Raw genomic sequence first — 16388 nt, forward strand, 5'->3', positions numbered from 1 at the left:
AATACAATTGAGAAGCACACAGACCCTGAAATTTAGCCTGCAAGAGGATTTGTATGTGGTGAGCCTGTGAGGAACACAAATCAGGCTTTGGCCTCCTGCAAACTGGCAGATACACCCCAACTCAAGGGGAAAATCTCAAGAACTCTGCACAGCTGTCTGGTTGAGGTTTAGGATGAATTTCCATGTCAGAAATTAAAAATCTGTGTGTTGTAAGAATTCTAATCAGGACAATCAGCCTTCTCTTCTGCCTGTATGGTACTGTGTTGACAAGTTCTTCAGAACTCAAAATGCTTACCTCTAAGATGCAAGAATGAAGTTAACTACTAATATACAAAAAGCAATGAGGATTCTTTTTTGTACCAGGGATTGAACCCAAGGGTGGTTAACCACTGAGCCACATCCCAGCCTTTTATTTTTTATGTTGAGATAGGGCCTTGCTAAGTTGCTTAGGTCCTTGATAAGTTGCTGAGGCTGGCTTCGAACCTGCAATCCTCCAGCCTCAGTGGCTGGGATTACAGGCATATGCCACCATGCCTGACCCTACGATAAATGATTCTATGAGAAACTTGGTATAGTTACAACTGTAGGGACCTTTAGATTAGTAAGGAAATTCAAAGGTCTTATCCATAAGATGCTGTGAAGTAATCCTGTGGAAGTTTAAGTGGGGGCAAAAGATAGAATCTATTCGCCAAAAACAAGGAAACTGGAATAGAAAACATTGGTAAAATCCTGAAAGTCAGGAAAAAAGATTCATAGGAAAAGATGATACCCCAATATTTATTAAAATCTTTTATTTTCAGCATCAAAACCCATAGAACACATTAGTTGTATTGTGTGGTGTCTTACCAAGTACATCCTCTATTTGTGCAACAGCTCTGAGAGGAAATCCTTGGCAGATCAAACATGAGGGTGGTGATTCTTACACCTCCTTTTAAGCGAATAAATTAGCTTCCGAGTAATATTTTGTTTCCCCCAATGTTCTGTTTCTGAAGAGCACAGTACAGTACCCAAACCCTATTCTCGCCCAGACTGAAGGAGTGGAAGGAAGAAAAGCTGCCCCAGCCCTCACCTCCCAACCCCAAGCAAGCTTCCGGGGGACAGGTGTCCTCACCTGGCTTACCAGGCCTGCCTGGCAGGTGTGTGCAGAACGGATGATCTATGTGTTACTGAAGGTCCACGCACAGAGACTGAGAAGAAAACATTTTATAAACTTCAAGTCCTTCTGCAATGTAAGCCAGAGTTTTCCTGTGTCAAAATAAATACATTTTCCTTGCTAGAATTATGTGACTATCAAATACAAACAACTTCACCCATGTTTCCTGAAGCTCAAGATCACAGGACGGCTTGCACAAGACAACTCACCAAGGGAGGCGTTACCATCCCCAAAGGGTGATCAGTTACTTGGCAAAGAGAATAGATACGGGGAAGACTGGGAAGGGAGGCTGGGGGAATACAGTGCATGGGAAGGAAAGGCCAAAGTGCTTTTTTCTTTTTTAAAGAAAAGACGGATTTCTGTGGAAGAAAATGCTGCCTTCAAGTGACATTAAAAAATTGGCTTGTACAGGATTTGACTTTCCCCAAAATAATATGCAAAAAAATGTGCTCTACTTCCTCCATTTTCTTCTTACATTTCATCTGACATATTAACCCTGAATGCCAATAGGGAGAAATGCCTTAAACTATATTCAACAATATTAATTTTTTTGCACAGAGAATTATTTATACCTTTCCTGCCAAATCACAATTCAGTCTTATATCATTAAAGAACAGTTTAAAAATGAAAACTATATGCCCAAATTTCTACAAATTTTGGAAAACACATTTTTAAGAAGTGGGAGGAGAGGAGGAGAGCAAAAATGACAATCAGTTCTGATTTTCCTATTTTTATAGTATTAAATATATCTGCATCTATCTAGATGTTCAGTGGGCACACCTAACTTAGAGCTGACAAAAACCCTCCAATGGTTTGACTGCAATAGCTCCAGATTCTAATAACAAATCCAAAGGTGGCCAGTGTTACAAAACTTTTAAAAAGATTTTTTTTAAACAGAACATAGTATTTGTGTTTTAGGGCTATAAGCTTATGGTGAGTTTTCTCTAAGATTGACCTAAACACACTTTTCCAGCTTAATCCAATTCTAACTTAGAACATAAATTTATGTTCTCAGCATGTCAGCTCAGTTCTAATTCTGACCACTATGGCTCTGAACACATTTTAAGAACATGAGTTTGAAAAGAATGAAATGGTATAATTTCTACAAATGCTCTGAAGAAAACATGTTTTTTTGTGTTTTTTTTTTTTTGCACAGTACTGGGTACAGTGGCACCCTTCCACTCAACTACATTCTCTGCTGTTTTTATTTTGATACAGGGTCTCCCTAAGTTGCTGAGGCTGGCCTTGAACTTATGATCCTCCTGCCTCAGTCTTGTGAGTAGCTAGGAATACAGGCATGTGTCAGTTAGAACATTTGCCAAAAAAGCTTTCCCTCCTGTTTTTGCCCTTAGCAGAACCTTCTGCCTTTGATGTTATGAATAAATTTCCTGTTCTGAGAACAATTCTTATTCATCTCATTGTTGTACACCAAAGGCAGCATATATTTGAAAAGAACACTAATCCATAATTTAGTTCCATGAACACTCCTGAGCAGAGTACAGCAGAGCATACTGGTGTCCGTTCTATTGGCTCTAAGAAGTTTGAGGTTAAGCATCAACCAAGGTGGACTGTGAAGTTCCTGGGCTCACACAGCAAGTGGTCTTACAACTGGGATTAATACTTCTTTGTCAACACTATTTCAGTGTTGTTTGCTAACATCTGTCCTCTTAAATCAATACCCTTTTAAAAACTTGGTCTATTCTTATAACCACCTCAAGATGTATATAAAAAGTATAAAAGTTTCCTAATTCCATGTCATTTTAAAGTACTTACAAGTACCCAGTTATCTTTCAGTGTGAGAAAATGGGCATAAATTTGAAAGCTGTTTTTGGTCACCCAAAATTGGTCTCCAATGGCTGTCATGAAATGTGTTCGACCACTCTGTTTAAATATTAGTGTATGCTTGGCAGCGGTACAAAACTTCAACAGCATCTGGTCAAGATGCAGCAGGGCACTGGTCTCTGAATGCACAGAAGCGTGAGTGTCCCAGGCCTGCCCAGCTCTGCTCGATTAATTTTCTATAGTTGTGGACACTCCAGAATCTGCATTTCAACAGTCTGAATTGAGAGTGCCAAGAGGAGATTATATACCATGGGTTAAAAAATCCAAATGAGACTAAGCAATGAAATCAGGATTTGATATAAACCAAAATCTTCAGGCTCCTTCTGTCAACCTCCTTAATTTCAAAGCTCAGAAGGCTTACAGTTTTTTGATTCCAGTCTTTTGTGTGGCCCAAGTCACAGCTCTGTCCAGCCACCACCAGGGTGTACACTGTCCTCTGCAGAAGAGCTGCCTTTTCTCACGAAAACATCAATTTCAATGACCAAATGTCTTAAAGGCAATGGTGGAAATTCATTTCAAGAAAGAAGTGAAGATGACAGAGATCACAGGCAGCCTAACTTATTCAAGGTATTATTTCAGTTAGCTTTGTTAATTTGGAAAGGATCTGCCAGCTGCTTTAGGCAAAAGAGGAAAATAAAATTCTCCATAAAGAGTCATGTTTGAGTTGTAAAATAATTTTCTCTAGAGACCTTTTTTTTTTTTTGGTTAATTTGGACACAATTGTGGGAATGCAGATTTTACCTAGGTAAAAGTCATATTTGCTTTTACACACCTAAGAACTTAAATACAGGGAAACCTGTCATCTTCCAGATTCTGGTTCTACCAGGTGTCTCTCTACTTCCCTCCATTAAGATCATCAAAACCATACTACCCAATTGCTCAAAAACGTGAACTTCTTTCCAATTTTGCCCTTCCCTTCAATCTTATCTTAAAAACATATCCCCTCCAACAGAGAATGCTATTTTGGCTCAATAGACAAAGTTTTATTTGCCGCCAATCCGTAGGAGGCAGTAAGCTTTCAAATTAGACTAGTCTTGGTAAAAAAGACACAAGAGATCTTAAAGTATTTCCACAAAATTCACAGGTGTGGAGAAAGGACTACAAGGTTCTCCTCAAAACACACACTCTGGAAGCAATCCCAGCATTCACTTATCCAAATGTCACACCTGTTTGTCCTTTGGTATGGGAACACAGACTGACCAATGCTGATGACCACTGCTAGAAATGGGCAACTGCCGAGGACGCTGGAAGGTGTTTCTGCAGGAACATCCCAAGCTCTGACACTTGTGGTCTTTGCTTTTGCTTCCACTACAGAAAAAAACAAAGACACCCAAGGCCACCCTGTCCTCCACCACCAGAACTTGCTGCTGGCACTTCCAAAGCCATCTCATACCATTTGGAATTGATTGTGCTGTTTCTCTATCTTTGTAAAAATAAGTTTCACTTATTTTCTGTTGACAGTTACAAGTGGGACAGAGGCATCCTGTCTTCTACCAGCACAGTGTCCATCCCAAACTGGTCAGTGCACTGCTTCACGGTGGCCAGGACATTCAGGAGCCGCTGGTCCATAGCGTCCAGGTGAGGATCAGAGAGCACAGGGGAGATGGGATCATGGGCCATGGCAGATTTTAAGGCAGACTTTAGCACTCCATTCTTTAGGTAGTTCAGTCTGTTCCAGGTGGAAACCCTAATGCTGGAAGAAAAAGTTTTAGAACCAATTATATAAAAACCTCTCACTGTCAAATGGAGTTATCTTGCTTGGCAGCAAAAGTAAAAGAAAAAAATTATGTATAATATTTTAACTAAAACAACAAAAAAGAAATCACTTCTGTTTTGGAATTACCTCTATGTTAGCAGTAAGCCACATTACATGTTGGCTTTTTACACGTGTTTACTGCAGTGCTATTTGTAACAGGAAAATGTGAACCAATCTGAATGTCCAACAATTGGGAAATAGTTTAATTATTGCTCAACCATTCTAAGAAATACTAGGCAGCTTTGAAAATTTAATAGCATGGAAAAATGTTCATATGCTGGGTGGGGAGAAAAAGTTACTCCAAGTCTGTGGGGAGCAAAAATGTGTGTGTTATGAGAATTATTAGACTATATGCTTAGAAGCGTATAGTGTTACAGTGTTAAGAAAATTATCTTTAAATGTTCATTGATCTTTTTAATTTCCTTCTTTTAATTTTAAAAGTTTCACAATAATATAAATAGAAAAAGAATTATTTTAAGGATACCTACTTTCCTTAATTATCTCACCAACTACTATGATTTTTTTTTTTTAGTTTTTTTTTTTTTTTTTTAGTTGTTGACAGACTTGTATTTATTTTTATGTGGTGCTGAGGATTGAACCCAGTGCCTCACACATGCTAGACAAGCACTCCACCTGTGCCCACAACCCCAGCCCAACTTCTATGGTTTCAATGTTTATTCCTTCTGAAACTCATGCTGAAAGCTGAACTGTCACTGTTAAAGTATTAGGAGTTGAGACCTTTTAAGAGGTGATCAGGCTGTGAGGGCAGAGCTTTCTTATGCTGCTATGAAAGGTGGCCCTCTCTTCTCATTGCCTTTCTGCCTTCACCATATGAAGACCCAGCAAGAAGGCCCTAAATAGATGCCAGTGCTCTGACACTGGACTTCTCAGCTTCCAGAACTGTGAGCCAATACATTTCTGTTTATTATAAATTACCCAATCTGTGATATTCTGTTAATAGAAGCATACAACAGAGTAAGCCACCAATTAAAGAAGATCTTTTTTTTTAATTTATTTTTTAGTTTTAGGTGGACACAATATCTTTATTTGTTTTTATGTGGTGCTGAGAATCGAACCCAGCGCCTCACACATGCCAGGTGAGTGCGCTACTTGAGCCACATCCCCAGCCCAAGGAAGATCTTTTTTAAAAAAATAGAATTTTTTCTCTCCAAAATCACCAATACCCTATCCCCAACGTAAGTATATGAACAGCTTCAAACTGGAAAATGGCTCCCAGGGGCTCAGAAAGTACTGACTTGGGGCAGATATAAAAATGGCATTAGCAGTAATTCAGAGTTAGGAAAGGAGAGCTGATGCTGGAAAAACTTCCAACCTTTTATTCTTTCCCCAGCTCACCTTAACAAATGGAGAGACAACCCACCCACAGTACAGTGCAGGCCTTCCATTATTTTTATTTTTTAGTTGTAGTCGAAAGCAATACCTTTATTTTATTTATTTATTTTTATGTGGTGCTAAGAATTGAACCCAGGGCCTTGTGCGTGCTAGGCAAGCGCTCTACCACTGAACCCCAACCCCAACCCCAAAGAGGATCTTTTATTTATCTCAGAAGGAAAGTTCTTACCACCCTGTGTGTGAAGTGGAATTCACTAGGTAGGCAGTAGGCAAGAGGCAGCCTGCTCTGCAACTAATTAGAAAAGTAAGAAAATCGATCTCTGCACTAAGCACAGAGGGACTGTCAAGCTCAGATACTGGCCAGTTTACTTACTCAGAATTATGCCACAAATGCCCAGAGCATAAGAGCTTCCCATCCGCCATTCCCTGACCCTCATCTCAGGATCTTCTAAGGGTTCTGGACTGAAAAAGTATGAAAATCACTGCTCAGGGAGCAGGAAGTTTTAAGGCCAAGAAAACAGATCCACGGTTCTGACAGCCTGGAAGGGAAGGCACCGCAGGCACCGTGTGCTAGTGTAACTTACATGCAGCACTGATAGAGAGGGGCAAGGATGCTTCTCTCATCCAGCGAGGGGTTCCCAAAGCTGAAAATTAAAGAAAACTGAGTGAATGAGGCAGAAATACCAGTTCTCTTCTTAGGTTCAAAGCATCAGCAAATTTTATAAGAAACTCAAATGTGACTCTAGATAATTTCATGCTCCAGCAACTCAAATCACTTAAATTCAAAAGAAGTAGGGTGTGACCAATTAGACAAGGATACGTAACAGCCTGTACCAAAGTAGGAAACAACAAATAAACTCATTTACAAGGATACTTTTTCCTGCCAACACACTGCAAGGTGCTGGATCATAACCATGGTAACACAGCATGGAGGTCACAGACCAAAGGGAGGATGTGAAAATCCCTAAACTTGCAAAGCTTTTAAAGGGTGGTGAGAGACATAAAGGTTGCTCATATTAGGTTCCCTCAAACAGGCAGATGACCATTTGTCCTACTCCGAAATCAACAATACCCTGATCCCCGCAAGTAAGTATATGGACAGCTTCAAACTGGAAAATGGCTCCCAGAGGCTCAGAAAGTACTGACTCGGGGCAGATATAAAAATGGTATTAGCAGTAATTCAGAGTTAGGAAAGGAGAACTGATGCTGGAAAAACTGGCAACCTTTTACTGTTTCCCCAGCTCACCTTAACAAACGGAGAGACAACCCATCCACAGTACAGTGCAGGCCTTCCAATAACAAAAGGAATAGCGGCTACAAAGGTAAAATGTTTTGTCTTCTAAACTCAGGGATACCTAACGCCCAATGCAAGAGGGGGTCCTTTATGATTAATGGGAATCTCATGAATGGATCCGTACCCTCATACAAAAGGTCTGGGGAGCTTATTCACCTCTTCTACCCATGAGGACACACAGAAGGCACCAGCTATGAGGACCGGCTCATACCAGACACCAAATCTGGGGCACTTTGTTCTTGGACTTCCCAACCTCCAGAACAGTGAACAATACATTTCTGCTACTTATAAATTAAGAGATATAAGGTATTTTGTTATAGCAGCTCAAATGAACTAAGGAATTACTCTGATATATATCAAGCACATGTATTGTAATACGTATGATCTTTTGGAGGGCTACTGGGGGTTGAACCAAGGGGTGCTTAACCACTAAGCATAAGATTTTTTAACAAAATGTTCATTTTTAAAAAATATTTTTTAGTTGTACATTTGGACATAATACCTTTTTTTATTTTTATGTAGTGCTGAGGATTGAATCCAGTGCCTTCCACATGAGGCAAGTGCTCTACCACTGAGCTACAATCCCAGCCCCAAAATGATCATTTTCACAAGTAAGAACAAAGATTTTTCAGGAATATAGACAGCCCTGGTCACTACTTGCTTTGCTGTGATAGGTTTACAGGGTAAGGCAGTGTTTGCTGGCCTTTCACTTGGGTAGCTGTCACCATTTTCAAGGAGCATGAGGTACCTGTTGTTCAACATAATAGATAGTGTCATTTGCAAGTTCTGGCCAAGCACTCTGCCGAGCAGCCACGTCTCAACTTATTCCTAGCATCCAGTGTTAACAGCATGGCCCACTCTGGACAATTCTGGGGCTCCAAGGAAGTTTTCTATTTACTACTTATTAAATGTAACTAAAAGTATGGTACTGAGCCAGCCACCATGGAAAATACATCCAGTGTACAAAATGAAAATACAATATGCTCTCCAAAGAGCTTAGGCCTAAAAAATAAAAATAAGGACATTCTATTTATTCAAAATGAATAAATTTGTTTTATTCAAGACAAAAGTCATCTGTCTTTACATATCATCGCCATGCAATTACTCTTCCCCTCGTAACAGCAAAAGCCTGGACCTAGCTAGCCACAAAAATAGCAAAATATCCTATCAAATAAATTTTTAAATTGCACAAACCTTGGGATAGAATTTAATAGTAAATACATTTCACTTTCTAGTAGAACTGCATTTCTCAGATTTGATGTTCTATAAACATCATAACCAAGAAAGAATGATGTAGGCAATGACAAATGAATAACCATGACTTCCAGCTGTCTGTGAAGTGGACCACAATTTCCATTTTTTAAAGTCCTGAGGGTGTAGGGAAGGACAGTGTCTATCAATTGTCTTCTGGATATTTTCCAGGACACCAGCTATAGTTGGATCTGAAATGTTCCCCCAAAACTCACTGGTTGAAGGCTTGGTTTAGCTGGTGGTCCTCCTGGGAGGTGATAGAAACTTCAGGAGGTAGGGCCCAGCTGAAGGAAGTAGGTCACTGGAGATGTTCCCAGTGCTTGTCCGGCTGTCCCTCCCTCCCTCCCAGATACCGTAAGGTTAGCAGCTACCCTCCACCACATGTTCCCCATGATGTTCTGCCCCTCCACAGGTTCTGAAGGAATGAAGACCATGGAATGATACCATGAGCCAAAGTAATCCTATCTCTTTTAAATTATCTCCAGTATTTTTTCAGAGCAATAAAAAGCTGACTAGGTGGCCTGCAAGGGTGCACATGCTAAAGGAATGCCAACTGGCCTGTGGCACTGTTGGAGAGTCAGGAAAGCATTAGGAGGTAGGGCTTAATGGAAGGAACTGAGGTCAACATTGGGACCCCAGCCTCTTTCTGTTTCTTTGTTTCCTAGCTGTCACAAGCACCTTCTTTCCAACATGTGTTCCCACCACAATGCTCTACCTCATCATAGGCTCAAAAGCAACAGAGCCAGCAAACCTTTCTGAAACCATGAGCCAAAATAGATTTTTCCTCCTCTGAAGTTGATTTATCTCAGGTGCCTGTCACAGTGATGGAAAGCTAACACAATATGCTTGAAAATATCCTTTTATGCATGGAAATGAACAAAAGATAGTCCTGCTGGCCTTACCTTTTGGCATTATCAAGAAGGATGAGCATACTAGCGCCTTCATCATCCTGAAAGCTCTCATAGTGATGGCGGTCAGCATTGCCAATCAGGTAATCAAAGACAGAGGTGTCAATGATGTCCAAGAGGCGTGGGCCTGAGTCATATGGGGATGTTTTCTTCACAGCATCACAGTAGCTCTCATCATACTCCCACCTGATGGCAAGCAGCATCACAAGAATTACTGAGTGCCAACAATGTATCTGGCTGTTATGATCTTAAATGTCCCCCAAAGGCCATGTATTGAAAGCTTGGTTACCAGTCTGTGGCACTATCAGGAGGCAGAGCCTGGTGGAAGGAAGCCAGGGCATCAGGAGTGTGCCCTTAAAGGAGATGTCGAGGCTCTAGCTCCTTTTACTCTTTTGCTTCCCAGCTACCATGAGGTGAGCAGTTTTCCTCTACAACTTACTCCCCATCATGATGTTATACCTCCCCACAGTTCCAAAAGCAATAGAGCCAACCAACCATGCTCTCTGAAACTGCGATCATGGCATGCAATCATGGCTCTGAAACTGTTAAGTCAGAATAAATTTCTCCTCTTTCCAAGTTATCATCTTAGGTATTTTGTCACAATGATTGAAAACTAACACGGAGAGCTGGTACCAAGAAATAGGGTCGCTGCTGTGACTACACCTTATGATATGGTTTAGAAACCTTTAGAATTGGTTTGCAAGAGGAGTTTAGAAAAGTGTGAAGAAGCAGGCTAGAGAAAGTTTGGAATGCTGAAAGCAGGGATTAATGGGAGATTCTGGTAGAAACTCACAAGACAGACAAAAGGAAAGTAAAGGTTTCAGAGGGAAACGAGGACTGTGTTGGGAATTGGACTAGAAGCCACTTGTGTTAAAATTTTGGTAAAAACTTTGTCTACATTTTGTTCATTCTCTAAGACTTTGTGTGAAGCTGGGTTCAAAGTGACAGACTAGTTTATCTGGCAAAGGAAACTTCAAGGCAGCACAGCATTTAGAGAGCAATATGGGCATTACAGGCTGCTTTTAGCCAATTTTACTGTGAGAACTGGTAGCCAAAAGCAGATAAAAGATTTCTTAATTTTGCAGTTTGTCCAGAAAAGTGTGAAAAGTGCAGGCCAAAGAGGGTATAGATGCTGAAGACATCAGTGCCATTAAAAAGAAGCCAAGTACTTTGCACCTGAAGAATATAAAAGATGGAATCAGCCAGACCCCAATAATCACAGGTTCCAAAGGATGAAAAAGTATAAACCTTTCATTTGAGAAGAGACCACTGGGGCTGGGGGTCCCTGTTCACACAGGGCCTAAGGAATTGTTTCCCTAACATTCTGTGTTCAGCCATCAAAGCACTTAGAGGCCACTGCAACTACAGATCAAGTGGGTCTGGCTACTGCTCAAGGCAGTGGCAGACCATGGTGTCATATAAGTGATTCTGATTTTGCAGGCATGCAGAATCTAAGAGTTGGGGGGTTACAGTCAAATTTCAAAGGACAGCCTGAGAGGGGAATACATAAAGGTATGAGAGTGAAACTGAAGCTTCAATGGAGACCCCAGGAAATTAGAGATGCCAGGAATAAGCAAGAGAATGGTGGGACTAAGACCCAGGTACTTCATGCCGTCTCTTCCACTACCACCAAGCCATGTTGGAGAAGCCCAAGGAGGGAGTGAAGATGGAGAATGACACATGAACCTGAAAGTGGTGGGGGAGGGTGGCTCAGTGGCACAGTTCAAGACCAAGATGAGCAAGCTGATGAAGGCCTGTGAAAAGACCTGTCAATAAGTCTGGTTACATTCAGGTTTGATAAGCAAGCAATGAATGACACTTCAGCTTAGCCGGAGATGGAAGATACAGATGCCTTTGAGATGTTCTAGCAGCAGATGGGAGGCATGGCCTTCAGAAGGACCACCCTCACACCATGCCATTGTCCTTGCCTTTGCTACTGAACGGTGAATGGATAGCCATGCTTATCACAAAGGAGTCTATAGAAGCCATGGAGAGTCACCAAAATGATCTTCCTCTCTGTTTCACTTTAAGTGCAGCACAAAACTGTATCTGCAGTGATGAACCTAGAGTTTAAATTGGGCCAGACTGTTTTGTTTAGGTAAAATAAATTATGAGGTTTGGGATCTGCTCTTGTTTTCATTTGGTTTAATTCCCTGCCCCCAAAACATTTTTTCCTTGAAACTTGTGGCCAAATGTTGGCTCTCAGTCTATAGCAGGCTCTCACCCTTGAGGCACTTGTCTTAAATTATGTGGAATGTTCATGTTCACACAATGGCATATCTGTATGACAATGTGGGGGGCAGAATTCCACGATTTGTTGTAGGTACAGGTTATTAAAATGCCAGAATTGCAAGCTTTGTCAAGCACATGGTAAAGCTGAAGAGACAATACTGGAATGCTTCTGAAAAGAAAAGAAAAAAAAAAAAAACCAAGTCCTTCTGTAATATGGCCCAATTGCTTACTCTTTCTCTGCTCTGGAGTGTATCCCCTGAAGCCTGAGGCCCAGGATTCTACCACTCAACTTAGTGGCCGGTATGGATATTTGGGGAAAGATCAGCACAACAGAAAGAAGCTTTTGCCCTTTTCAAAACATATAAGAAAATAATTTCCATGTTTCTCATGGTAATTATATTGAAGCCTCAAATTTCTTCTAGTATTTACTTCTGTTGAATAATTATGATCTATATAAAAAGACTAAGAGTTGCTGAACTGCCATGATGTTGTGTAATAGTTACTTCAAAGCGTGCCTGCAAAAGAAAGCAACGGGAAAGGTGACTTAGTGTTCTTATAGACTTGTGTTCTGCTTTCTGAATAGGTACTAAAATATGTATTAGTATGGTGATTCCAGTTCTTTTTTAACTTTATTTTATGGTGCTAGGGATCAAACCCAGGGCCTCATACATGCTAGGCAAGTGCTGTGCCACTGAGCCACATTCTCAGCCCAAGATTATTTTTGTTTATTTGTAGTGCTGGGGATTGAACTCGGGTCTCATGCATGGCACATGCTGTGCCACTGAGCTACACCCTCAGCTCCTGGTGATTCTAGTTCTATGAGATATTTGGGGGTCTACAGCAATTAAAATGTTTATATTTCTGCTTATTGTACTTCTATAAAGATCCATTGCTGCTTGATGGCCATTTTCTACCTTTTATAGTCACCTGACAATGACACATTATCTCACTTGCTTAAAATCTTAAAGAAAATGTTCTAGTTTGCTTTGTTTTGTTGTACTGGCTGCGGGGGAGGGGGGATGGATGTTTGTTGGCTCCATTATGTTTATTCACAGTCTGTACATTATTTGTTGTACTTTACTACAGTAAACAGCAAAACAGTTTGGCAAAAAAATGAGGTGGGGAGGGCAAAGATACCAGGAATAGGGAATGCCTGCTGAAGCTGAAGGCAATGATCATGCTTTGAAGAGAGGCCAGGTGGGCTATGCGGCAAAGCAGTAAGGGTGGGGCTGCCCAAGCCTATTGAAGCTAGATCATGTATGCCCCAGATGCCAGACATGGAGCTAAACAATTTAATGTTTGTGCTGCTGGGAGTTTGGTCATGCTTTGTTCTGATTCCTTCTTGCTATTTTTCTATTTCTCTCTTTTAGAATGGGAATGTTTACTCTGTGCCACTGATCTTGGAAGTGTATTACTTGTTTTTTTTAAGCTAAGAATTTGCCTTGAGTCTTAGAGAGACTTTGGACTTGGGCTTTTCAGCAATGCTAAAATAGTTAAGACTTCAGGGATTCCTGGAAATGGACTGAATGCACTTTTCACCGTGAGATGGACACAGCCTTTCAGGGCCAGGAGCAGAATGTTATAGTTTGGATCTCAAATGTTCCCCAAAGGCCATGTGTTGAAGGTTTGGTTGCCAACATGTAGAGCTACTGGGAGGTGGTATAACCTGTAGGGGGTGGGGCCGAGAAGTTAAGCCACTGGAAGAGCCATTGGGACCCCAGCCTCCCTGCCCCCTTTGCTTCTGGGCTTCCTTGAGGTGAGTGTCCTCCCCTGCCATCTACTTTTTTTTTTTTTTAATATTTATTTTTCAGTTTTTGGCGGATACAACATCTTTGTTTATATGTGGTTCTGAGGATCGAACCTGGGCCACACGCATGCCAGGCGAGCGCGCTACAGCTTGAGCCACATCCCCAGCCCCCTGCCATCTACTTTTAATATGAGGTACTGTGCCACCACAGGCCCAAAGCAATGTGGCCAAGTAACCATGAATAATTATGATCTATATAAAAAGTAACAGAAATATTTAAAATAAGGGCCAAAATACACCTTTCCTTCTTTTAAATGTTGATTTATCTCAGGTTTTTGTCATAAGGACACAAGCTATTATTGAAACACTGGCATTGCCTTCTGCCCTTAACCTGACAGTTCTTATTTTTTTTTTTTTTAAACTCTTGGACAGAATGAATGACTGGCTCCTATGCAGGATTGGCACCTGACGAGGCACAGGGGAGAATTAAGCTGTGGCTCAGAGAAGCATTTACCTGGCCAATTTGCCTTCTCGGTAAGTCCTGCCCCAGGGGTGTCGGTGTTTCTGCAGAGGCCACACATCTGGAAGCCAAAGCGTGACAGATCCCTCCATTGTGTCTCCATCTGCACAAGCTGGCTCTGTTTCTCGGCAGTAATAGCACTTCCCATAGAAACAAGTATTGTTTCCTAAAGGACAGAAAGGAGTCAAATACACTTAAGGAAAAAACAAAAGATTCTAAATTCTTCCCTAAATAATGGGGAAAAAATCAGCTAAGAGGACACAGACAGCAAAGATCCTGAACTTAATATATTTTACACATTTATTTTTTTGAATAGATAAGAAAAGCATATGGTATAAAACTTTACAAGGTCCAGAAGGATTTATACTAAAAGGTAAACTGCCATCTGGTGTAGCAGCGCACACCTGTCTGTAATCCTAGCAACTTGAGAGACCGAGGCAGGAGGATAACAAGTTTCAGGCCAGCCTCAGCAACTTGGTGACATCCTGTCTCCAAATAAAAATATAAGTAGGACTGGGGAAGAACTCGGGATATAGCTCAGTGGTAAAGCATCCCTGGGTTCAATCCCTAGTACCAAACAAACCAAGCTTCTCCCTCAACCCGCTCCTCTCCCTTTCATCCTGCTCCTTTTACCTAGTTTCACTCCCAAGAGTCAAATACCACCTTATTATTTTCCTGAACTAATTAAAAAAATTTTGTTCTTCGTACCATACATACATGGAGTATAACTTCCCATTCTTTAGTTGTACACGATGTACAGTTAAACTGGTAGTGTATTCATATACGAACACAGGAAAGTTATGTCTGATTCATTCTACTGTCTTTCCCATTCCCATCTCCCCTCCCTTCCCTTTATCCCCGCTTTGTCTAATCCAATCAACTTATATTCTTCCCTCCAGCCCCTTTATAGTGTGTAAGCATCTGCACATCTGAGAGAACATTCAGCCTTTGGTTTTTGGGGGATTGGCTTATTTAACTTAACATGATAGTCTACAGTTCCAGCCATTCACTGGCAAATGCCATAATTTCATTCTTCTTTGTGGTAATATTCCATCGTATATATGGAATTTTCTTTATCCAGTCATCTGTTGAAGGGCACCTAGGCTGGCTCCATAGCTTAGCATTGCGAATTGAGCTCTAGGAACATTGATGTGGCCATATCACTATAGTATGCTGCTTTTAAGTCCTTTAAGTATATGTTAAGGAGTAGGATAAATAGGTCAAATGGTGGTTCCATTCCAAGTTTTCTGAGTAATCTCCATATTGCTTTCCAGAGTGGTTGCACCAATTTGCAGTCTCACTAGTAATGTATGAATATACCTTTTCCCCCACATCCTCCCCAACATTTATTGTTGCTTATATTCTTGAGAATTTCCATTCTGACTGGAGATAAAATCTTTGTGTAGTTTTAATTTGCATTTCTCTAATTGCTAGTGATGTTGAACAGTTTTTCATGTATTTGTTGGTCATTCATATTTCTGATGTGAAGTGTCTATTCAGTTCCTTTAACCATTTATTGACTGGGCTATTGGTTTTTTTGAGTTCTTTATATATCCTGAAGATTAATTCTCTGAGGTGCAGGTGGCAAAGATTTTCTCCCATTCTGTAGGCTCCCTCTTTCTATACTTGTGTTTCTTTTGCTATGAAGAAGCTTTTTAGTTTGATAAAAATCATATACTTAAAGGACTTAAAAACCCATTTATTGATTCTCAACTTTACTTTTTGCACTTTAGGAATCTTATAGAGGAATTCAGTTCCTAAGCCAACATGATGGCGATTTGGGCCTACCTCTTCTTCTCCTAGATGCAGGGTCTCTGGTTTAATTCCTAGGTCCTTGATCAACTTTAGAGTTTTGTGCAGGGTGAGCGATAAGGGTGTAGTATCATTTATTACACAGGGATTTCCAGTTTTCCCAGCATCATTTGTTGAAGAGGCTATCTTCTCCAGTATGTTCATGGCGCCTTTGTCCAGTATGAGATAACTGTATTTATGTGGATTTGTCTGTCTTCTATTCTGTACCATTGGTCTTCATGTCTGTTTTGGTGCCAATACCATGCCATTTTTGTTACTATAGCTCTGTAGTATAATTTAAGGTCTGGGCTGGGGATGTGGCTCAAGCAGTAGCGCGCTCGTCTGGCATGCGTGCGGCCCGGGTTCCATCCTCAGCACCACATACCAACAAAGATGTTGTGTCTGCCAATAACTAAAAAAATAAATATTAAAAAAAAATAATAATTTAAGGTCTAATATTGTGATGCCTCCTGCTTCACTTTTTTTGCTGAGGATTGCTTTGGCTATTATGGGCCTCTTATTTTTCCAAATAAACTTTATG

General features: G+C 40.7%; 1 protein-coding gene across 4 annotated transcripts in view; it reads right to left on the reverse strand.

Moving 5' to 3' along the window:
• Positions 1-774: 774 nt before the first annotated feature.
• The window catches only part of Fam20b (FAM20B glycosaminoglycan xylosylkinase), a 52041-nt gene continuing 36427 nt past the window's right edge, over positions 775-16388 (reverse strand). For 3 of the 4 annotated variants that reach the window (XM_046430101.2, XM_046430102.2, XM_058574499.1), the window contains 4 exons: positions 14051-14222; positions 9552-9743; positions 6689-6748; positions 775-4688 (listed from right to left, as the gene is read on the reverse strand). In XM_046430101.2, coding sequence (XP_046286057.1) covers positions 4457-4688; positions 6689-6748; positions 9552-9743; positions 14051-14222 — 656 coding nt within the window. In that variant the 3' untranslated portion in view covers positions 775-4456. Of the gene's footprint in view, positions 4689-6477; positions 6567-6688; positions 6749-9551; positions 9744-14050; positions 14223-16388 lie in introns of all 4 variants that reach the window. The other variant, XM_058574498.1, reaches the window with a different exon arrangement.

This window comes from Marmota monax, unplaced genomic scaffold, assembly GCF_021218885.2.
Source record: "Marmota monax isolate L192 unplaced genomic scaffold, Marmota_monax_Labrador192_F-V1.1 WCK01_AAM20220418_F8-fsc00055, whole genome shotgun sequence".
NCBI classification, from domain to species: domain Eukaryota; kingdom Metazoa; phylum Chordata; class Mammalia; order Rodentia; family Sciuridae; genus Marmota; species Marmota monax.